Below are 23416 nucleotides of genomic sequence, written 5' to 3' on the forward strand. Positions count from 1 at the left end.
TATTTCTCATTAATACAGTTTAGTAGCAATTATTTATTTAGCAAGGAAATTCCCAAGACACAGATAGGTGTGTACAGCACATTGTTAGGTGCTCTGGATAGTCATACATTTGTAGATTGTGACAACACATTGCTGAAATCATGCACAGGAAATGTGATAATGCTTCTTATATTTCAGGCTACATGTATCTGAGAACCAAAACATACAATCTCCTCTAATAACTGTATGACAGGAGTGGCTAAAAGTTGATCCCCATATGTTGCATAACTACTGTTCTCATGATGCTTTGATAATCTAAATGTAGTTCTATAAGATCTAACAATATACCATTTTGCCAATCCCTATTTACTGATTGATAATCCATTTATGCACATCTCCCATGATGCTCAGTCAGCCATAACAACTGAAGTACCAACTGTTTGATACCACTGCCCTAGAAAGTTTAAAAGTCACTTTGTTACTAATAAATACTTTTTCTCCTTTCACATTTATTGCAGGTGCTTTGGTGAAATCTTGATTTTCTGGCAATTATTCTGGCCCATGTAAAGCTTGCGGTGTAACATGGAACATTCCTAACAAATGGATTATAGTTACAATGTGATATTCTTGAACTAGGGGAACAGCAATAGAACATAATTCCTTCTATGCAGCACTTCTAGTATAGCACAATGCTTTAGAAATGGGCACTCAGGGCACCCCTCTGTACGAAAACACAGAATAACCCAGGCACTAAATGATCCCCACACTTTGTAAAAAATAAAATAAATACCTATAACTATAATATTAATATACATTGTGTATGGCAGTGATTCACTCAAAGAATGAGAAAATTCCACAGAGATTGCCACATTTCACTCTAAATAAGACAAACACCCGTGACAGCAGTGAGAGTAGTGATCATCTTTTTAGTAATAACAATAATAATATTAATAATACAATGTACCCCAGAAATGAGAGCGTGATTCCTAGACTTGGTTCTATAGAAGTTCATATGACAATAATCATAAAAAAATAATAGTAATAATAAAAAAAGAATACAGTAGTAATAATAATAGAAATAATAATAATATAATTAATAATAACTAATAATTAATAGTAGAAATAATAATAATAGAATAATAATAATAGTATTATTAATAATAACTAATAATTAATTAATAAATAATAATAATATTAATAATAATAAATACTAATATAGAATGAATTAATATTAATATTATAATGTACATGGCAGTGACCCCCCTGATATCAGACAGAGCGGTAGGTGTCCATGTGTGAGTCCTGCTCCCAGCTCAGCCTTACTGTGGGCGCAGTGAGTGAGCCGGTCCCCAGTGTCCCATGGAGCCGGGCCGGTGCTGAGCGGGGAAGCCGCTGTGAGGAGCCGCCATGGGGGAATCCTGACCCCGGGCTGCCCGCTGGCACGTCCCTCCGCTAACTCACACTCTGCCCGGGCTGCCAGTCCCTGCCGCCGAGAGCCCCGCCCACGCCCCGCCCAGGCGCTGACGTCATGCCCGTTGTTTTGGTCCGCCCGACCAATCGGACGCGCTGCCTGGATTCTACGGGTGCAGAGATGGGCCCTTCCTCCCGACCCGAGGACTTCCCCATCCCTACCAGAACGCATTGCGCTGGGTGCACAGCCTGGCGGTCCAGCCCTGACATGGAAACAGCGCTGCATTGCCAGCACGGCTTCTACCCAGAGCAGCAGCACTGCCAGAGCCCGCACTGCCAGAGCCCGGAGTCCCCGCACTGCCTCAGCCCGCACTGTCCCAGCCCCGAGTCCCAGCTCTGCCTCCAGCAGGACGGCTCCTGCCTCCAGTGTAACCGCTGCCCCTTCCCCGGGGACCACCTCCCGCTCCTGCGGACCTCTTCCCCCCTCACCGGGGCATTCCGCGCCAGCTCCTCGCCGCTGTCCTCCGCCTCCTCCCGCCAGGGCAGCCAGCTCAACGTGAGCGAGTGGACTCCTTCCAGCCATGCCAGTGTGCCCAGACACCCCCCCCAGCACTCCCAGCACCAGCACCCCCAGTACCAGCAGTGCCCCAGCCGGCAGCAGGCGAGCCCCAACAGCCAGCGCCGGGAGAGCAACCCCTTCACGGAAATAGCCATGAGCAGCTGCAGGTACAACGGCGGGGTGATGAGACCGCTCAGCACCCTGAGTGCCTCCCGCAGGAACCTCCACGAACTGGACTCCGAGTCCCAGCCCCTGCAGCCCCAGCCGCCCGGATCCAGCGCGGCCCCCGAGATCGTGGTGTCCAAACCCGAGCACAACTCCAATAACTTGGCCCCTTACGGCTCGGGGGTGGTGGGGGGCGCCGGAGGGGGTGGGCTGGGGGGAAGCTGCAGCAGCACGGCCGGGGTTGGGGGGCAAAACAACAATGGGAGTAAGAGCAGCAAGAAGAAGAACCAGAACATTGGCTACAAGCTGGGCCACAGGAGAGCCCTGTTTGAGAAGAGGAAGCGCCTGAGTGACTATGCCCTGATCTTTGGGATGTTTGGGATCGTGGTGATGGTCATTGAGACAGAACTTTCTTGGGGAGCCTATGACAAGGTAAAAACAATAAAATAAAAAATATACATATGATATTATAGCATGCTTGGCTACTTAAAGACACAGAGAGCTCACTCCGCTAGGACCAACCTGTCCCACCAGGAACTTTTTTCAATGGAAAGGGCCAGAATATTAATTCTTCTTGGTTTACAAATTTACTATTCCAAGGGTTTAAGCAAAACAATCCGTCAGGATGCAATGGTTTTAATGCAGAGAAAGAGACAGAATAGTTTTGCTAAGCACAGTACAGTAGAGTAGTAGTGGTAGAATGTTTAGAACTCTCAGATAAGAAGCAAGTTGCTATTGTCTCTGTGTTCTACTCTTAGTACTGATTGTGTCCCATGAGAGTAATGAATGACAGCTCCTTTCTCTGTAGCGAAAGTCCTCATTCCCCAGCTCCATTAAGAAAGAAAAAAAGTTTAACTGTAGTTACTCTACCACAAACTGTTGACACAATTGTCATGCCCTTGATCAATGTATCTATGCTGTTTTTTTGTTTTTTTTTCTTCCAAGATCAATGTATTTCTTTTCTTTCTACCTCTCAGACTGAAACATGTTTCTGTTGCAGGCTTCGCTGTACTCATTAGCTCTAAAATGCCTTATAAGCCTTTCCACGATTATACTGCTTGGTCTTATTATTGTATACCACGCAAGAGAAATCCAGGTAAAGTCTGTTTTGGTTTTGTTTGTTTTGTTTGAGAAGTAAAACATTTGCAACACTGACACTGTAAATACGTCTGTCATTGCAAGGGTATGTGCTGTGTTGTGGAACCATGTAAGTTATAAATGTAGTATTTACAGTTGGCAACATTCTATTTATCCTAAAGGTAAACAAAACTTTATTAGCACCAGTAGACGTGCAGTGCACCTGTATGTATATGATCACTGTGTGTTGTCTAATTTGTCCCATCGTGTTGAATGTTCAACTTTCACAGATAACCCAATTTGCTAAGCTTGATTTAGGTCACACGTAGAGAAAGTTGTTTTTTTTTCCCCCAAGGAAAACATATAACATCATATATATACCACCCATATATAATATTCTGTTCAATTTGATTTAAATGGTTGTAAATGTAAAAATAGACTATGTACTTCTGTGCATTCTATCTGAGTGAACATCAATTCACGCACGACGTGCTATTAATATGATGTTTCTCTTAAGAGAACCACTACTTATTTTTTTGACAGTTTGAATCATTTTATCAAGAGCTGGGAGCATTACCTAAAGCCTTTTTATGATGCTGAGCTGAAGTACTTTGTGTGCTACAATAAAAGATAGATGTTCAGCTGTGCATAGGAAGAAACAATACGCAAACATGCTTGTTTAATTGATTTAAGCTGTTCTTTGTGGGTTTTTTCCTACAGTTTTTTTTCCTTAAATTTATAGCATTTACAAATATTGCATGCAGTTCTAATTGTTTATATAAAGAACTAAAGGATAAGTATGTTTTAACTGCTAACGTTTTGAGGCTTTGCACGCAATATTTATTTTCATTTCGTTTTAATGTTTTGTAGAAGCAAAATAATGCTGTGCGGTTAGAGCTTGCTTTATCAATTAGCAAAACGTGCAGTGATAAAAAAAAAAAAATGATCAAAGAAATAGAATGCTAATCCATGGAAATGATTTTGAAAATTTATAATGGATTTTTCCTTCTGAAATTGATGTGAAACATAGTTGAGTTTTCTATTGCTTTTTAAATCTGGTGTAAAACAATTTTAGGACAAGTATGTTAATTAGAGATGATATTGTAGCGTGTAAAACCACAACATTTGAGATGGGAGTTAATCAGTAAGGGTAATATACATTTGTGATTTTAGATCATTTGGAATCGTGGGTTAATGCAAGATATTGAAAGTTTACAACGCATTTCTAAGCTAAGCACTAGCAGAACTTGGTCTGCGATTGCACGTTGCATTCATTCATTTAAGATCAATGGTTATAAAATATCTGCATATATATTACTTTGCATTGAATTCATTAAGCTCTATGACTTTTTAAATGGGTCATGATTAATGGCCAGTATGCATTGCTGCACTAAGTGATTGTAAAGTTTTGCAAGAATAATAATAATAAAAAAACTAATCGCAAAAGATCCCATATTTAAACAATGCAAAAATGTACTGCAACTCGTCTCCTTACACCCACAGAACGTTTTATTTGATGCCATCTGTATAAATCACTTTATGTGGAATAGCAATTAATTGGAGAGTAAATAAAGACAAGATAACGGCTTCTAGTATCAATAAGTGTTTTTTTTTTTAATTTATTTTTGTATTTCTTGAATGTATCCTAAGCGGGTTTAGAGATGTGCTTAGTAATTCTCTGCACTGTCGGTATCAGATCAGCAGTGAATAAAGTGTTCTTTTTATCGCTAAGAGCTCTCTCCATGAACCAACATGCTTTTTACCACGATAGAGAATCTCTCCATACTCCATATATACCAGTGCCATTATTCACTCTCTAAGGTTCCATCTATCGATACCCCTTAAAGTTCCAACCATATATCGCCATGCCAGTTAACACAACGTAGAGCTTGCTCCATAAATCCCATTGCCATTCCTCAAAATCTAGAACGCTCTCTATGGATCCCAGTGGCATTCATAAACATTTGGAGTTATCTCTATGTATATCTCGCACTGTCATTAAGTGCCAGGTACAGCTCCTTCCGTGTATCCAAATGACATTGAAAATTCCCTCCACATATTCCGCCGTTTACAGCACAACCCAGAGCTCCTTCTATAAAGCCCATGGCAATTCAGCACAGCCCAAAGCTATATATCTAGTAGCCTTCAATCCCCACACAGAGCTTCCTTCATACACCTCATAAACATTTAAGAACATCCAGAGCTCCTTTATTACATATCATAGTCATTCAGCACCATCCAGAGCTCCATCTATAAACGTAATAGCTCTAGAGCTCCATCTATACATGTAATAGCTCTAGAGCTCCATCTATTCATGTAATAGCCATTCAGCACTCTCTAGAGCTCCCTCCATATGTTTCATAGCGACTCCGCACTAGGTAGAACACCATCATATATCAAATCCCACTCGGCTTTTGCAGAGTTCCCTAATTTACACCATTCTGCAACACCATATGTTCTTTTCACGAATCTAGTGCCATTCAGCTGTCCTGCGTGCTCCCATACTGATTCAGCACCATGGAGAGCTCCATCTATACCTCCCATATCCAAAGCTGCTCCCATACATCGTGTCCATTCAACACCACTTCCCCATAGCTTACACCCCACCCTTAGTCACATAATACTGTATGCATGAGTTCTTAGAACGCCTTCAATATAATGGCAATTCTATGTATTCCACTGCCAGAGGGAGCTTCCTCCGCTCCCCTACCCATTCAGTACTATGGACAGCTCCCTGCACACATTGCCATTCAGCACCATGGACACTTCCCTATACACTACATGAACTTTCTGATTAAATACAGTGCTTATAACCTAACAGACAATTGTGGCAACATTGACATGGCAACTGGAAATGTTATCCCCAAATAACCTTGCAGGTTTGCTGAAGATTTATTTCTTATTGTGTCCTAAATTTGTAATTCCCTAACCCAACGTCCACTATTCCCCCTTTTACAGAACAGTGTATATTCATTAGTTACAATTAACAGCTTTTCCAACGTTTTATGATACATGGAGCATGGAACATGTGTGAGACAGTAACATTACATGTGCACGTAAATCAGCATTCTCATGGGAAAGCGACCAGAACATCGTGCAACATATCAAGCAATACGACTCTCAACACCTCTGTACGTTCTACAGCGATGACGGCTCACCTTTAGCTTTCTAGCTCCCGGGGCACTACATCTCCCTGGCTGTCTGAGCATCATGGGAAACGTAGTCCACAGAAGTGGAGTGCCAAATCTTTAGACAATAATAATAATAACATTTTGGGTATTTTACCCCCTTGTCGCAAAGGTTCCTAAAAGCATTCAGATCTCGCTAGAGGTGCTATTGTCAAAATATAAAAAAATAAAAGCAGCTCCCTGCCGTCCGCAGCGGCTCTGTGTGTAAGAGGGGGATTCCCTGTCATTTCCCTACTATTGATACATACCGCCGGAGCTACGAGGTGCCTCACACTCGCACAGCATCCCTTGCATTATTAATGCATTTTTTCTGGAGCTAAATATAGCTTGCCTGCAGCCTGTGCAGAGAGAGAGCCCGCTGATTATTAATGAGTCTAGAGGCGCTTTCCGGGGTTACCCCAGCTCGGAATCTCCGGATCTTCCAGGCTCTCCTCAGTGGAGCGAGTTGCGCATGCGCGCCGCCGCAATGCGTGGGAAGCCCTGCTTTGTAGGTTACAAGAACACACTAATCATTCCATACAGGCAGGAGCTGGGGGGTGCTCGGGAGATGCTTTATAGGGATCTCAGATGTTATTTGTACCTGCTTTTTATAGCATGGCATTAAAAACAAAGCACGGGGGAGATTCCCTCCTGAATACATAGCTGTAAGAGATGTGGGTGTCCCTCTTAATAGAGCTGGAAAGACCTTGAGCAAAAAGCTGAATTATCACAGCAGGAGAGAAACAGCAGAAAGAGCATTCAAATTAATAGCTGGGTCAATCAGGGATGATTGCTCTGTGCATGTGGGTAGGAAGATGTCATTTTTTTCTCTCTGTGTGTGTGTTTTAATTCCTGGGTGAATTTTTTCATATTTAAAAAAAAAAAAAAAAAAATCTTCCTTTTATAAGGTTTTGCATTTTTTTTGATATTCATGCCTGCAAGTACTCCATTTAATTTTCCACTATTTTTATTTGAGCTTTGAGTCCATTTACAATTTGCAAGTTCACTTAAAATTCAGGTTGGTGATGGTTCACCTTGCAAGGGAAGATCTTCACAAACATCAAGGGTGTTAAGATTACAAAGCTAGATATTATGGGGGCAACTGTGCGTGTACACTTATTAATTCTGTCTGTCTGTCTGTCTTTCCTTACTGTGAAAGAGTAACCTTTGGTACAGATACTTCAGTATGATTTAACATCTGTTCCTTTGACATTTCCAGCTGTGGCATTATGTGTCACTTTCTCTTTGTAGATTCACCTTGCTGAATAGAAATTCATATACCGTACGTAATACATTTGCAGTAATAGGTAGAGACTGGCTTCCTTATTGAAAATTGATCTGCAGTGACAACACTCACATTACAATGGCATGCGTGCTTGCGCACATGAAGAACACCAGTTTAAGCCCTATTGCACACATGCTCATCTAGATTTTACATAAGTATAGAACATACTTCTAGATTGGTTTGTGTTAATAACATAACACCAGTCTGCTTAGACCATTTAATCAGTGTGTATTATAAATCTATATAATTAAATAAATCAAACATACTAGGACTTTGTGATCTCTATAACCTTGGGCAGCAATGCATTAGGCACAGCCCATTGTATTTAGAATATTCACAGCTTTGCTGTTTTTAACATATTTTAAATATGTTAAGCTATTGAATGCACAATTTTATTACATTGTCTGCATTAGTGAAATTTTCAGGCAATCTAAACAGGCAGTATGGTTGTTGGGTGTGATTTTATTTTAATGAAAATAGACTGATTAATTTTCACCACTATTTAGATATGTCAAATGGTTCAGTGTTCAATAATAGCTTGACTAGTGTTTTGTATGCTTTCTAAGTATAATTTAAAGGGGCACATCGTTAAGCAAGGTGCAATGAAGCATGATAGTAGCAAGTCATTTTAATCCAAGTCCTGTACTGCAACAACCAGCAACTTGCTTTTTTTTTATTTTTTTTCACCTTCTGACAATGTCATGATAGTCGACTTTCATTAGATCACTATTTGCTGTGCAGATTATCATCTTTTATTTATGTACATATGAAATTGTATCTATAACTGTACCCTATGTAGTGAACACTATCACTTGTGTCAAAATATAGCTGTACCTTCTTAAAACTGCATATTAATAACCCATCACTTACACACAAGAAATACAGAAACAAACCTGCATTCTATAAATACAAAATAGAGACACATCAAGTCTCGAAAATTGGTTAGCTTAAAAAAAGCCGTGTACCTATAAAATCTACTGCAACCCTGGTATTTAAAAAAAAAAAAATCCTGGCTAATCATGGCAGCATCACTCATGGGTAGCTCCTCCCCCAGCCAACACAGGACAGGAATTTAAATTAATTAATCAGACTAATTGGGTATAAAATGTCCCTCCTCCCTTCATACCTGTCACGGTTCTCACCGTGACATCCAGACAGCCAGGCGTGGCCATTGCACAGGTGCCAAAAAAGGGGATTTGAACTCTGGACTCTTGCTGCCTTAGTTCTGCTGTCTTGCCTCTGAGCCACACTTTAATTCATGTTTCTATCTGATGTCAAATCCTCCCTTGTCTGCAGTACTAGGGGGTTGGACTTTACCTGTGGCTGCTCCAGTCTCTCTATGTACACCCGAGGCAGATAGCTCATTAGCAAGGTATTTAAACCTGCTTCTTCATGAGAACATTGTCAGATTCTGGTGATTGTGTGTTGTTCTTGTTTTGTCTCCTGAAAACTTGTTCTCCAGATTGACCATGGCTCCTGACCTTGGATTTGCTCCTTGTTTATCCTTACCTCTGGCATCCTCTGACTTTGGCTTATCCTCGACAATTCTTCAGCTTGTGTCCTTGTCTGTACTGCGAATTGGAGCACATTTCATGCACAATCCCCGTGCACAGATCCACCTTACCTGGGGGTTTCTAACCTTATCACCTTGGACTGTGTATATCTGCAAGGGTGAGCACAAATCTCTGCCTACCGGACTCCCACCTCAGGTAAGACCCTGACATAAAAAACTGACCATCATGGAGTCCTCATCTGAGATCTGTAAGCTGCTCACCTCCCTTGCTCAGCAACTATCCATCCTGGCCCAGACTGTTTCGGAGATGCAGTGTGAAGTTCCGATCCTTAAAGGCACAGCACGCTCAGCCCTGGAACCTGCTTATTGTGAGCCATTCATTATCATGCCTGAAAGATTTGATGGTTCCTATTCCTTCTACACAGCATTCAGACTGGATTGCGAACTCCTGTTTTCCCTTAAGCCCAGGACCTACAACAGCAACTTTGTCAAGGTCCGTACCACTATTAATTTACTTTCTGGATGGATTAAGGAGTGGGCATTCCAGATGCTACAAAATGACAATACTACTTTGGGAAACTGGGAATTGTTCATAACTGCGATATACTTGCAGTGCTCTGCTTCCAAGAAAGCTGCTCCTAAACCTGCATTAAGTTCCCATGGATCTTAGATACCAAGAGAACAGAGAGGCTTTTACGAGTATAACAATTCTATCTTTTTACATCGCAAGCCTACCTTTAAGGACCTGCCTTGTCACCCTGACACTTCTCAAATAAGCCTTGAGACTCCAATGAACAAAGAAGAACCTATGGAAATAGGTGTCATCCGCACCAGGTTGTCTTCCAAGGAAAGTGACCTATAGGAGAAGCAGCGGACTTTGCTTCAATTGTGGAGAAAGAGGGCATTTTATCACACTTTGCCCAACTCGTCCACCTCGGACAAATGCTCTTCTATTGGGTACCCTATGGATCCATGCTGCCATCCCTGCAACACATCCTGGTAACTGCCAAGGCTGCTGTGTAGCCTGTCCACGTTCCATGACACACAAAGGAACCCAAACCTTGGTAATCAACACAAGCTGTACCCCTGAGAAGTCTCTACCTTCTGCTCCTGAGACATATGCACCTCCTCCTGAAGATACGTCTGTTAATACCATCACTTCTTCCTTCCAGCTCAAAAAAGAATTACCTTCTGAATGTACCTATGCCTCTAATGGTACCATAGTCCAAAAAGAGGACTTACAAATGTTCGAGATGGTGTTGCAAACCACGAACTCCACTCCTGCTAGTATGGAGCATGCTGTTCAGGCACTCCGCTTTGGGGACTTTGATTACATAGACTATCTTTGTTATAGTGACACCAACAAAGTGGTGTACTGTCACTCTAAAGAACCTGTTCACGCCCGGAGGGTGTTCTTAAAGAGGGAGTCCTGTCACGGTTCTCACTGTGACACCCAGGTGGCCAGGCATGGCCATTCCACAGGTGCCAAAAAGGGATTTGATCTCTTGCTGCCTTAGTCCTGCTGTCTTGCCTCTGAGCCCCACTTCAGGTAATGTTGCTGCCTGATGTCCTATCCTCCCCCCTTGTCTGCAGCACTAGGGGTCTGGTCTTTACCTGTGGCTGCTCCTCTCTATCTATGTCTACCTGAGGCAGATAGCTCATTATCAAGGTATTTAAACCTGCTTCTCCATGAGAACATTGTCAGTTCTTTGATTCTGGTGATCGTGTGTTGTTATTGTGTTTGTTCTTGTTTCAAGGATTCCCTCTGGAAGAACCATATTGGCACAACATAATGACGGGTGTGAGTTCTTATGGATGGGGTGCCCATTTCAAATCCCTGTGGAAACAAGGGAAGTGGACACACAAAGGGAGTCTTCTACACTCCAACATGAGGGAATTACATGCTATTCAGAAGGCGCTTCTAGGTTTCCTTCCTTCCATTATACAATTATGGGTTCTAATAAGGACAGACAGCTGGGCCGTGACCTCGTATATAAACAACCAATGTGGCACCTGCAGCAGCCTTTTTCTAGAGCAATTGTATCAAATTATGGAACTGGCCCAATCCAGTCTTCTGGATCTGAAAGCAGTGTATCTTCCAGGTACAGAGAACAAAACAACAGACTTCCTAAGCAGATCATAAATCCTTCCCGGAGAATCGAGACTTCACCCGAAGGTATACAAGGAGATAACTTTCCGGTGGGGCATGCGACAGATCGATCTTCTGGCCACAGCAGAGAATTGCAAGACTCAGAAATTTACTCTCTGCATCCACATCAGCTGTCGGCAGGACAAGATCCCCTATCAGAATGGTGGATATTCGATCTGGGGTATGTGTTCCGTCCTCTACTGATTATACATTGCTTCCTGCGCAAAGTGTGGACAGAAGGAAGGAAAGTAATAGGGGTGATTCCGAATAGGCCAAGGAGGCTCTGGTTCCCATTGCTGATCAAGCTGAGCCTGACAGACCACTGGCCACTACCTCTGAGGTCGGATCATGTGATCCAAGGTCCTGTTTCTCACCCAAACCAGAGATTTTGAACTTAGGGTCATGGCTTTTGAAAAGGAGAGATTGAAGAACTTGGGTCTCTCTGAAGCAGTAGATGATACTCTCTTGAAGTCAAGAAAAAGATCGACTCCGGAATGTTATCATGGGATCTGGGAGACACTCAAGAATTGGGCATCGTCTAAAGCTATTGAAATTGTTAAGCCCACAAATGTGCAAATTTTGGAATTCCTACAAGATGGATTCAATAAAGGTCTTAGCCTTAGTACATTGAAAGTACAATCTTTGGCATTATCTGCTCTATGCGACTTTTTCCTGGTCTTCAGATCAGCTGAATGCAAGGTTCTTGAAGGCTGCCTTAAGAATAAGACCCCCCCAAAAGTAATAACTCTTCTCCATGGGATCTTCCTCTGGTTTTGGATGCCTTAACTGAAGGTCTGTTTTCACCTTTGGACAGTCTGGACCTGTATAAAACCTTGTTTCTAGTAGCTATAACGTCAGCAAGACGTATTTCTGAAATTAAAGCCTTCTCTGTACTCTTGTACTCAGGTATATCATGATAGAGTATGCTTACGCACTAAGCAAAAATTCTTACCTAAAGTGGTCTCTGAATTCCATCTGTCCTACCATCATTCTTCCCTGATCCAGGATCCAAAACGGAAGCCAGACTTCATAATCTTGATGTTCGGGAATGTCTGATTGTTATGTGGAAATTTAAAAATCCTACACGAAGTCTGACCAGTTATTTGTACTTCCTTTGGGTACAAGAATAGGTGAGGCTGCCTCTGCTTCTACCTTAAAAAGATGGATCATTATAATCATCCAGAGAGCCTATCAGCACAAGAACTTGCCTCCTCCTATCAAAATTAAAATGCATTCAACAAGAGCTCTGGCTACTTTATGGGCTAACTGGGCAGAGGTGCCATACGAGAATATTTGCAAGGCAGCAACCTGGTCTTCTCCAATGACCTTTAAAAAACATTGTAAACTGGATGTGGCATCTCCTTCCACCTTTTTTGGAAGGGGAGTTTTGTTCTCATTATCCTCTGTTGGTTGAAATTAAATGTATTCTTCTTTGGCAGAATTTGGGCCTTTGAGTCCGTGTTTTTTTTTTTTTTCAACCCTGATATTGATGTTTCTGCTTGGGTATTACCCATGAGTGATGCTGCCATGATTAGCCAGGAATAGGGACATTTTACTTCATACTTACAGTAATTTTCTTTTCCTGGCTATTTTTCATGGCAGCATCAGGGTATCCTCCCTTTGTGTTTTTATGCTTTATAATTGGACTAGGGTATAAAGGGAGCAGGGATCTTTTATACCTAATTAGTCTGATTAATTAGTTTTAATTCCTGTCCTGTGTTGGCTGGGGGAGGAGCTACCCATGAGTTACGTAGTTACATAGCTAAAAAGAGACTTGCGGCCATCAAGTTCAGCCTTCCTCACATTTGTTTTTTGCTGTTGATCCAACATTTTTTGCAACAAGCTAGGAAAAAAATCCTTCTTGACCCCAGAATAGCAGTCAGATTTATCCTTGGATCAAGCAGTTATCACCATACATTGAAAGATTATATCCTTGAATATTCTGTTTTTGCAAGAATGCATCTAGTAGCTGTTTGAACATCTGTATGGACTCTGATAAAACCACTTCATCAGGCAGTTCAAACCACTTCTGATGAAAAATCTGATGAAAAATCTTCAGCTTTGGACGTCCTGTATCGATAATATTGGGTCTGCACTAGGAAATACTTCTTCCAATTACTCCAGAAGGCAAGATCCAAAATAAAATTTTCTTTATTATAAAATAACTTGGTTAAAATAATTCTTAATCCAATACAGGTAAAAAGTCCTTAAAAGCAGTGTACCACAGTGGTACACTGCTTTTAAGGACTTTTTACCTGTATTGGATTAAGAATTATTTTAACCAAGTTATTTTATAATAAAGAAAATTTTATTTTGGATCTTGCCTTCTGGAGTAATTGGAAGAAGTATTTCCTAGTGCAGACCCAATATTATCGATACAGGACGTCCAAAGCTGAAGATTTTTCATCTCCAGACAAGCTTTAAGTCTGAGTCAGCTTGCTAAAGTGACTCAGAAATATGTGAGTTTTACCAGTCACATGCAATAATTTTATACCTTCTATAACAATATTACTCTATGTTTTTGTGTTTCATGTTTTACTGTTTTAGATACTCCCATCAGAACCAAGTCTGGTAAAATACTGCTTTTGCATGTTTTGAGTGCTCTCACCATAATTTTATCTTTCACTACATAAACTACAGCCAGCTAACTAGCTATCTATATGAATTTACTATTGAATTATCTACTTAATTTCCAATGTTGATAAATTAGGTTTATATGTTTTATTTGATTTGCTACATAATGACCTATCTAGTACAATGCCTATCATACAGTAGTCTGTTTGATGAGTACATGCCCAGAAAATCATTAAGTAGCATTTTGTTATACCATGGTATTACCTTTCAGGATGTTTGCATTTAACATGGTTTAACCGTGGGGTGAGTGTATTGAGGTCAGGGCTGGATTTTCCTATAGGCTTACTAGGCTTCAGCCAAGGGCCTCAAGATAAAGAGGGGCCTACATTCAAATTGTTAGCAAAATTAAAATTACACTATTCTAAAAACAGTGAACACTAAAACACTGAACCGAAAATAAGGAGAAATTCTATGCATATGATATGACCAGTGGTGGTGGTGGTGGTGGGGGGCGGTCCGCCCCGGGTGCCACTTACTAGGGGGTGCCCGGGGCAGACTGCAATGCCCCTCCTGCCGCGATCACCGAGACCGGCGGTCTGCAGCTCCGCAATGTGCAGAGCTGCAGACCATGGATCTCGCATGGATCTCGCGGGTTACCACGGCAACGCTCTGATTGGGTCTCGCGAGATCCATGGTCTGCAGCTCCACCGGACCACCAGGGACCCCACCGACCACCAGGCAGCCCCCACTGGACCACCAGGGATTTAAGGTAATATTTTTAGTCACCCCCCCTCTCCTCATCACCCCCCTTCCTCTCACAATCACCCCCTCCCCTCCCTCTCACAATCACCCCCCCTCTCCTCATCACCCCCATCCCTCTCAAAATCACCCCCCTTCTCCTCATCACTCCCTCCCTCTTACAATCACCCCCTCTCCTCATCACCCCCTCCCTCTCACAATCACCCCCCTCTCCTCATCACCCCCCTCCCTCTCACAATCACCCCCCTCTCCTCATCACCCCCTCCCTCTCACAATCACCCCCCCCCTCTCCTCATCATCATAGATTTTGATGAACTTATAGAAGAATTCTGTGTGAAAAAGTTTAGAAAGAAATTCTTTTAATCTACTATTTCGTTTTAAATGTATATGTGGATTGAATCAGTTCTTAAATAAAATAACTATTAACATAAAATTTAATATGATATACAATTTGATATTTTCTTTTTTGTGATCTGGATTTTGTTTGAATAAAGTTCCATTTTTGGTTTAGTTTAAGACTTAAAATTCATAATAATTCATGCTTAAACTTTAAATGCGAATTATTATGAAATAAATGTATCTGAATTGAATTTGGTTTAATCTTCAATGTATTGAATATATTTTATTTAATTTGATAGAAAATATGATAATTTTTATTGCGTATTTTATTTTCGTAGTCAAAGATTTTCATTATTTGAATTTTGTTTCTTTGTAAATGTTGTATGTTATGTCTGATTAGTTATTGTTACAAGTACTATATATGGTGCTGAGAATAAATGTCCAAATAAGTGTTCTCGACTTTTTTTAAATCTATTATCCATGCCACATTTTTTATAAAGGTTAGTACCAATCACAACATGTTTCATTTAACATATTGATATATATCACAGTAATGATGTATTTTATTGTCTCTCAACTTAAAAATGGTATGTGAAAGGGCCTCATAAGTGGAATAGCCTAGGGCCTCTTTTCATCTAAATCCGGCCCTTATTGGGGTACTCACTGCGTTTGCAGAGTTGTACTTTTGTGGGTGGGAGGTCGTTGGGGGGGCCCTGGCCGGGAGGGGGCGTTCTGCTTGTGCTTCATCGGGTCAGCTGACTGTTTCGTACTCTCGGGGCATGTGGTGAAAGGGAGGGGGGTGTAGGGGTCAAGCGTGGATGATTCTGTCCACTGGGGTGGGGCTGGGGGCTGGTCGCTGGTAGCTTGCCTTTTTTCGGTGTTTGGTTTTCTGGGTTGTATGGAGAGGTGTAGAGTAGTCCCCGGTGACCCATGCTGTTGCGAGTGTTGGGGTGTGTTGTAGGGTTGCTGTGGGCTTTCTAGTAGTCGTTCAGAGGGTGTGGGCCTTTTGCATTGTTGCTAGCCTGCGTGTCTTTTTTTTTTTTTGCCTTGGTGTTCCCTTTGCTTGCATGTGGTGTTTTTTCCCCCTTTTGTTAGCAAGGTTTTCTTGTGTCTTTTTTGTGGATTGTGCATAGGTGCCACGCTTGTGGGTGTTTTTTCCCCTGGGTCGCTGCTGGGTGTTGCTGGGGGCTTGGTTTGTGTGCCTGGTGTGGGGTCCTAGTGTTCTCTCTCCCCCTCCCTGCCTCGGGTCACGGTGAGTTTTCTTAGTTATGAGTGGGACGTGTTTCTGGGTGTTTTGGTTCCCCATGACGTCCCTGTGCGCCCCCGCATCCTCGCTGGCCGGGCCCACCCTCTGGGTCAGTTGGGGCAAAGCAGGGAGCGAGGGGGGATGGGTGTTGGGATGGGCTAACAGGTTTTAAAGGTGGTGGGGAGGGGCTGGTGGGTGGGGGGGGGAAGTTTTGCTGTTAGGTGTGTGTTTTTGCACGTCTGTTTGGTCTGCTCTGTGGGTTGCATTTGGTCGGTGTTCTTCCCGTGTGCTGTTTGTCTTGTGTGTGTTATGTTAGAGAGGGCGGTCAGGTGTGCTATCTATTGTGGTTGTGGGTGTGGGTGTGTTGTTTGTTTAGTTAAGTTCCACGCGTCGTTGTATATCTTGCTTTTTCCCCGTTCATAGAGTGTTTATGTGTAGGCTTGGGTAGTTGTTGTCGCAGAGGTCCCAGGTGTGGTGTATCACCAAATTAATATAAATATTACACAAGGTTCGTCTACATTAAAAGGTATTTATTTAGAAGACAACAACACAATACTATAAATGTATCACAAAACACACAGCCCAGACCCACGGAGCAACAACCCTTTTAAATCTATCTATCTATATAGTAATCCCTTTTCCCCACACGTTTGATCTCACCCACGGTTAGGCCTTCACATCTAGTAATGGCTCACTGCTGCAAGTCCAACATCACATCCACCAAGGAAGAAAAGGAAGCAATAGAGTGTAACACGGTTCCCCATGCTAGCACATGGCGTCTGCCCATCTGCTCAGTAGCACAGCCAAGAAAGAACAGAGAGGAATGAGGATAGTGGGGGGAGTGGTTATCTCTTTCCTGACTTGTAAATTACCATATCAATTACCATATCAAAAGCTTATCCCCCTGTAAGAAAGATCTACATGAACTTGATCACATGACCCCTGGTCACCATGCTAGTTTGATGACAGAATGTCACCACACCAGGTCCTGTGAAAGGATTTGTATGTGTCGTGTATCTGTGCTGTCAGTTCGTCTAGATCTCGAGTCTCTTGAATTTTTCGTATGATGGTGGAGATGTTGGTGATGCGTTTGTCGGCCCATAGTTCTGTGATTGCTCTTCTTGCTGCTAAGGTTATACGGGCTGCTAGTTTGTTTTCGCTCCTTGTTTATATTTTGGTCCACATCTCTTTCCCAGGAATTAGTGGCAGTTTGTGTTGTTGTTTACTTAGCAATATTAATGTACTGGATGTTAGATGATCTGCCATAAGTCATTGGCCCCCATAGGGTTACAAATATAATTATAAACCACTGTTAATCAATATATTATGGTACCAAATGAAGCATAATGCATTTGTTTGTAATTTTTTTTGTGTGGGCCTAGATAATGTTTTAAAATCTTAAAGAGAAAAGATTTTGAGGAATACTCAATGAAATTTAAATACTAACAACTGCTCAATTTTAAAAAGAGGGAAAGTGCTTTTTCTATGTAACAGAATCCTTGAACAAATGTTAATTTAAAGAAATATAAAAACCTGCAGTGCACATATTGCTTTAGAATATGACATGTAAAATTAGACACAGATTTATAGATTTAAGTACATTTATCTAGTTCTGTTGCTAACACGACATGAATTGCTAGGTTAATAGTATATTTTCCCCTGATATGTAGTATTTAAATACTGGCAATAAAAATGATGTAATGAGTGTGTGCCTGTCTCTGTCAATTATCTACCTATCCATCTATCTATCTAATTGTGAAATGTAGCTGAGGTTTGTGATTGATGGGCTTCTTTAGTATTCAGATCCAGATAAACCCTCCTTGTCACATTTTGTAGATTAAGTAGTGAGTATACTAGAGTCCTGTTAAATTAGGTCTCTAGGGGGCGGGGCAGGGCCGCCAACATGGACGGTCGCAGGAGAGCTCGGCTCCTGCAAAATACAAACAATTAAGCTAGAAATATAAGCTTTACAGCGACCATAGATACCTACCACTGCGACCCACTACGCACAAAGGCTACCGGATCCGAGGAGAGGCTGGCTCCTGTAGTTTCAGTCCCTCGGAGGTGAAATCTCCGCGATTCACAGCCGGAACTTAGCCGGCGGTGAGTGGGGTGGAACGGCAATTCATCTTACCACGGACCCGGCCCTGTTACCTCCCCCTTCTGGACCGGGGGGGTGATCCCGGTCCTCGCCCCAAAGCCGCACTCACAGCGCGGCAGCGGAGACCCGGCAACGACGCCCTGCCATCACACAGGCTCAGGGCCCAAACCTAAGATGGCGGAGACCATGTGCGACATAGCTGATGCAGATGGAGACGGAGGAGGGGAGCTGAACAGCACCCGCATGCACGAGGCTCAACATCGGCAGCAGACACAACAGACGGCGAAAGGTAACACCGTGAGGATTTTAACCCCTGGAGTGCTGTCAGTCAAGAGAGACCCATGGCAGAGCGACCAACGACTTTCCCACAGACTGGGCATTGGATGAATGGGTGAGAGGCCCCGGACTGTCTTTCGGTACAGGCTCAGACGGCATTGCAGACCCGGTTTATCCTGGCGAACTACCGATATGACCTTGCTTTCTTATATGACCCTTACATGCCACCACCTTTACTCTGGGACTGACACATTCCCTGCCTAACAACCAGAGCAGTCAACTACTGACTTTTTTATATGCTATACGTTAGGCCATGAACAACATGCTTTTGCTACGCACTACTGTCTCTGCCGCAAATTCTCCATGCTTTGCATAACAACACAGCAGTATATCTTCCACACTGACACTGCACACTAGAGGTGCACTAACAGCGCTCTTGCCATGTCTGACAACATGCTGGATCTAGTACACTGCATTCTACACTAACCGCGCAGCCTGGCCTGTTTATTATTTCTAAGCAGCCTATATCACCAGTTTTATATATTTGATACACATGCTCACGATCAACCTTCCAGGTGACTAGGCACAAATTATTATAACCTTTAGTTCAGCATATGCATTTGCATATGCAAAATCTACAATCTATATATTAGACACTCTTTTCTAAAGATATTTCACGAATGCCAATACAATACAATTATTTTATTTGCAATGATCCCACTAACGTTTACAACCCGTTTTATTTAAAAAAAATGTGCAACTGTATACTGTCATGACCATGTCTGCATTAACCTGCCTGTGTCTGCTGTCGTGGCACCACGGGCCTGTTTGTACATAGTTACATAGTTAGATAGCTGAAAAGAGACTTGCGTCCATCAAGTTCAGCCTTCCTCACATTTGTTTTTTGCTGTTGATCCAAAAGGCAAAAAAAAAAAAAAAAAACCCAGTTTGAAGCACAATTTTGCAACAAGCTAGGACAAAAAATTCCTTCTTGACCCCAGAATGGCAGTCAGATTTATCCTTGAATCAAGCAGTTATTACCCTACATTGAAAGATTATATCCTTGAATATTCTGTCTTTGCAAGTATGCATCTAGTAGCTGTACAATCAATTGCACCAAAAATAAAGAATAATAAAAAAAAAATAATAATAATAATTAGGTCTCTAAACCTGCTCTCCATGAAAGTTTTTTTTTTTATTGATATGTCGTTTACCCATCAATACAACATGGTAATTCTCAGTGCTTTTTAATGTCATGAATCTTCAGAGTATTGTTATCTTATGCATTGGTAAGTCACTGGTCATAAAAATTGTAAATGTGACACTGTTTTCTCTTGTCAGAAATATATATCTATATCTATATATATATATATATATATATATATATATATATATATAGATATATATATATAGATATATATATCTCCCATAGAGGGTTTTAGAACCCATCACTTTTTATTAGCAAAGGTGCTAATGGTGACATCACCTTGGATGCCATTAAAGGCATACTTCAGACTATAGCGTGCAGAACAGTGTGTTGACACTCTGCTGTGTGTTATTTTTTTTTTTTTAAATTCTTTATTTTTGTGTGCATGAGTTTAACATAGATTTTCTCCAATGCCACAACAGCGTTGGCAAGAAATATTAGTAAAACAAGACATTTCTGTTACATGGCATTTGAATATACAGCACAATTTTTTGTATGTGATAGCAGGCATAACAGTGTAATTAAAACAAGAAGAGAAGAATTATGCTATACAGGCTAGATCAAACGTTGTATAAAGGCAGTTCATGCTGTTTATGTATGGCTGGGTGGCTGCTTTAACCGCTAGGGACAGTGGATCACCCTGCAGGCCCTTATAACCACGCTTGGGTATGGCTGATGAGGGTGGCTGAGCGTGATTAGGTGGATCTCGTTGGTGCTCTACCCGTGCTGAGTATGTTTGGGCCAGTGGGGTACATATACCAAAGTCCGCTTATGTCTCTGCTTGGCCATTATCCCATGTGAGCTTAGCGTGGTCCTGCTGGTAGCCGGCTGTCGGTGTGCTTCACGGCTCCGTCCGGGCTGGCTGGGATGTGTGCTGTGTCAGTCCAGAGTAAGTATGTGATACCTTGCTTGGGATACCGGTTCCCCTTCTCTTCAGGAGGGGAGGTTCTCACCCGAAGCACTCCGCCTGCCATGACTGTCTGCTTGCTGCTTGCCTGTTAGGGCACTTATATCTTGTGTCCGGAGGCCTTATGGTTGACAGTGTACATAGGGGTAAGCCGTCCCCTCTCTTTATCTCCAGCGCACATGGCATCCGCCATTTTGGTTGATGTGCCCGGTCCGCCGACCAAGGTGTTGTCACTGGGCTTCAGTTGTTTTTTAGTAGTCTGGGCCACAGGGTGAGGACCGGGATGACCCCCACCGGTCCAGAGGGGGGGGGGGGGGGGAACAGGGCCAGCTGCACGCCGATCTGGGCCTCCGGTTGGGCACTATCAGGCGGGATAGCGGAGCAGCGGCCGTCTGCCCCACTCACCGCCGTCGAAGGCCCCAACTGTGGCAGCGAACCTTTTCCCCTCCAGGGGACTGTAACTTGGAGAGCCAGCCTCTCCCTGGATCCAGTGCCTCCTTGCACAGAGGTCCAGTGCTGCCGGGTTTCTTCCTGGGTCGGGGATTGTAGGTTACAGGCTTAAATCTTATTAGTTTGCAGGAGCTCAGCTTTGCTGCGGCCGGCCAGCTCGGCGGTCCGGCCCCGCCCCCCCTGCTGTGTGTTATTTTAATGTGACAATGATTTCTTCCTGTCTTTTGCTTAATCTTTGACAGGCTGTCATGACTTCTTTTCATTTTCTTCTAACTGTGCTGATCACACACACAGTGATTAGTTCAGGGCTCCTAATGGAGATCATACTGGACATTGTGTGATGACCCCAAGGAGAAATGCTTTGATACCCTTTAACGGTCTTTTTGGTGGTAAACTGTATGCCATTACTTTGCCACAGCAGATATTAAAGTATTTGAAGATAACTGGATCTTTCCAGCATGTACTCAGAAAGCAGAATGTTATAAGAGTGCATATAGCATAGCTTTATATTGTATATAAGTGATTGTCAAAGTGTACTGGAAAATATAGAACCAGAATTGCTATAGAATATATTTACATGGTTTCTGTTTGGATGGCAATTGCAACTGAGGGCAAATCAAGAAAAAAAAAAAAAATAAGGAACACTATCTAGTTTTCCCTGACTGCCTATTAAAAGAAAATCTACATATCCCTGGCATGAAAGTCAATCCAACATTCTTAACCATAGATGTCTATTTATGGCCATAACGTGTTGCTGGTCTACATTGTTGACTTTTTTGAGGATTGTGGTAATTGTAAACTAGTGACAGGTGTATGGTGGGACACTCCTTTAGTAGACATTAGCAGAACCTTCTCTCACTACAATAATCCATGATGGTGGAAAGACAAGTAGACCTTAGTGAAATCGATTCTGTTTTGTAAAATAACACATTTTAGGGACTTTTACTGTACTAGCTCTCGAGTGGAATGAAGCTTCAAACCAATGTAGAATCCTGGTTGAGACCTTTTTTTTAATATACAATGAGTGGTTCTTGATTCAATGGGGGTAATATATCCTCTGTTATACGAAACACTACACGTTTTCTAGTCTTTTACCTTTATATCATTTAGCACCAGATTTCCTGAACAGCTCCAGGATTTTAGACGTGCATGGAAATTCTTATGTAGTCTTTACCTACATCTTGGTATCCTGATAGGAAACACTGATTACTGAGCAGTGCTACTGCTCAGCAACCCATGAGTATTACTGTTACTTCCAATTTACCATTGATGCTTTAGTTTTGCAAATTAATTCAAAATATTTACATTTATACCATAAAAACATTGCATTTATACATTGGTGTACTGTTGTATAACTATGTGTATGTAGGAGTAAATGCATTCGTATGTTTGGGTGTTTCGTAAACACGTGAATACATATGTGATTTTCCTGCCCCCCCCCCATTCTTAGAACAGGTCCGACATGTCAGGTGTATGGTTGACAAGCCTGAACTATCTTGGTAGCATCTGGTGACATAACACAAGCACAGTAGTGTAGTTTGGTTCTGTGTGTCTGTCGATAAAATACACTTCCAGAATAAGTGCTGATAGACAATGTATATCTCAATTCACAAAATATAACCATGATTGTATCTAACAATGTGGTGTCCCACTCTGGGTTCAATAACTAGCTAGTCTCTGATAGGTTATCTGAGGCATAAAAAAAATGTGGAACAAAAAAATTCAACATGTTTTTTTGTTGAAGGATTTTACAAGTTATTCATAATTTAATTTACTCAGAATGAACTTTCTGAGCTTTCTAACAATGTGAAGAAGAATGCAAGTGAAATGACTGGTGACGAGTTGCTGAGATTGAGTGCAGACTATGTGATGCTTGATGAATGAATAAGCCAGCATGGGTCAAATATACAAGAATCCAGTAATAAGTCTGAATAACTATGTATTTATGTACAGTGTCAATGCGATTGCATACTTGTATGTGTGCTGTCCAGTATTTAAATGAATTCAAATGTATTTCTTTTAAAAAAAACACCCCCACTCCCTTTTACATACATATATGTCATTGTCATTCACAAAACAGTTAATGATCAAAATAAATGAATATTTTATGTGCTGTTTATAGTTCAGTATCCTTCCTGTACACACTATCACCTAAGCAATATACCTGATGAGTGCAGAGCCAATTTGTCTCTTGGGATAAAGGAAAAGCTGAACCCGTTGAAACCTCTTTAACAATTCTGCTTCACAATCTTT

The 23416-nt window shown here is 41.9% G+C and overlaps 1 protein-coding gene across 2 annotated transcripts in view; it reads left to right on the plus strand.

Moving 5' to 3' along the window:
* Positions 1-1507: 1507 nt before the first annotated feature.
* Positions 1508-23416, plus strand: part of KCNN2 (potassium calcium-activated channel subfamily N member 2) — a 195447-nt gene continuing 173538 nt past the window's right edge. For both annotated transcript variants that reach the window (XM_063456928.1, XM_063456929.1), the window contains exons 1-2: positions 1508-2545; positions 3114-3209. In XM_063456928.1, the coding sequence (XP_063312998.1) occupies positions 1508-2545; positions 3114-3209 (1134 nt within the window). The remainder of the gene's footprint in view (positions 2546-3113; positions 3210-23416) is intronic.

This window comes from Pelobates fuscus, chromosome 5, assembly GCF_036172605.1.
Source record: "Pelobates fuscus isolate aPelFus1 chromosome 5, aPelFus1.pri, whole genome shotgun sequence".
NCBI lineage: Eukaryota > Metazoa > Chordata > Amphibia > Anura > Pelobatidae > Pelobates > Pelobates fuscus.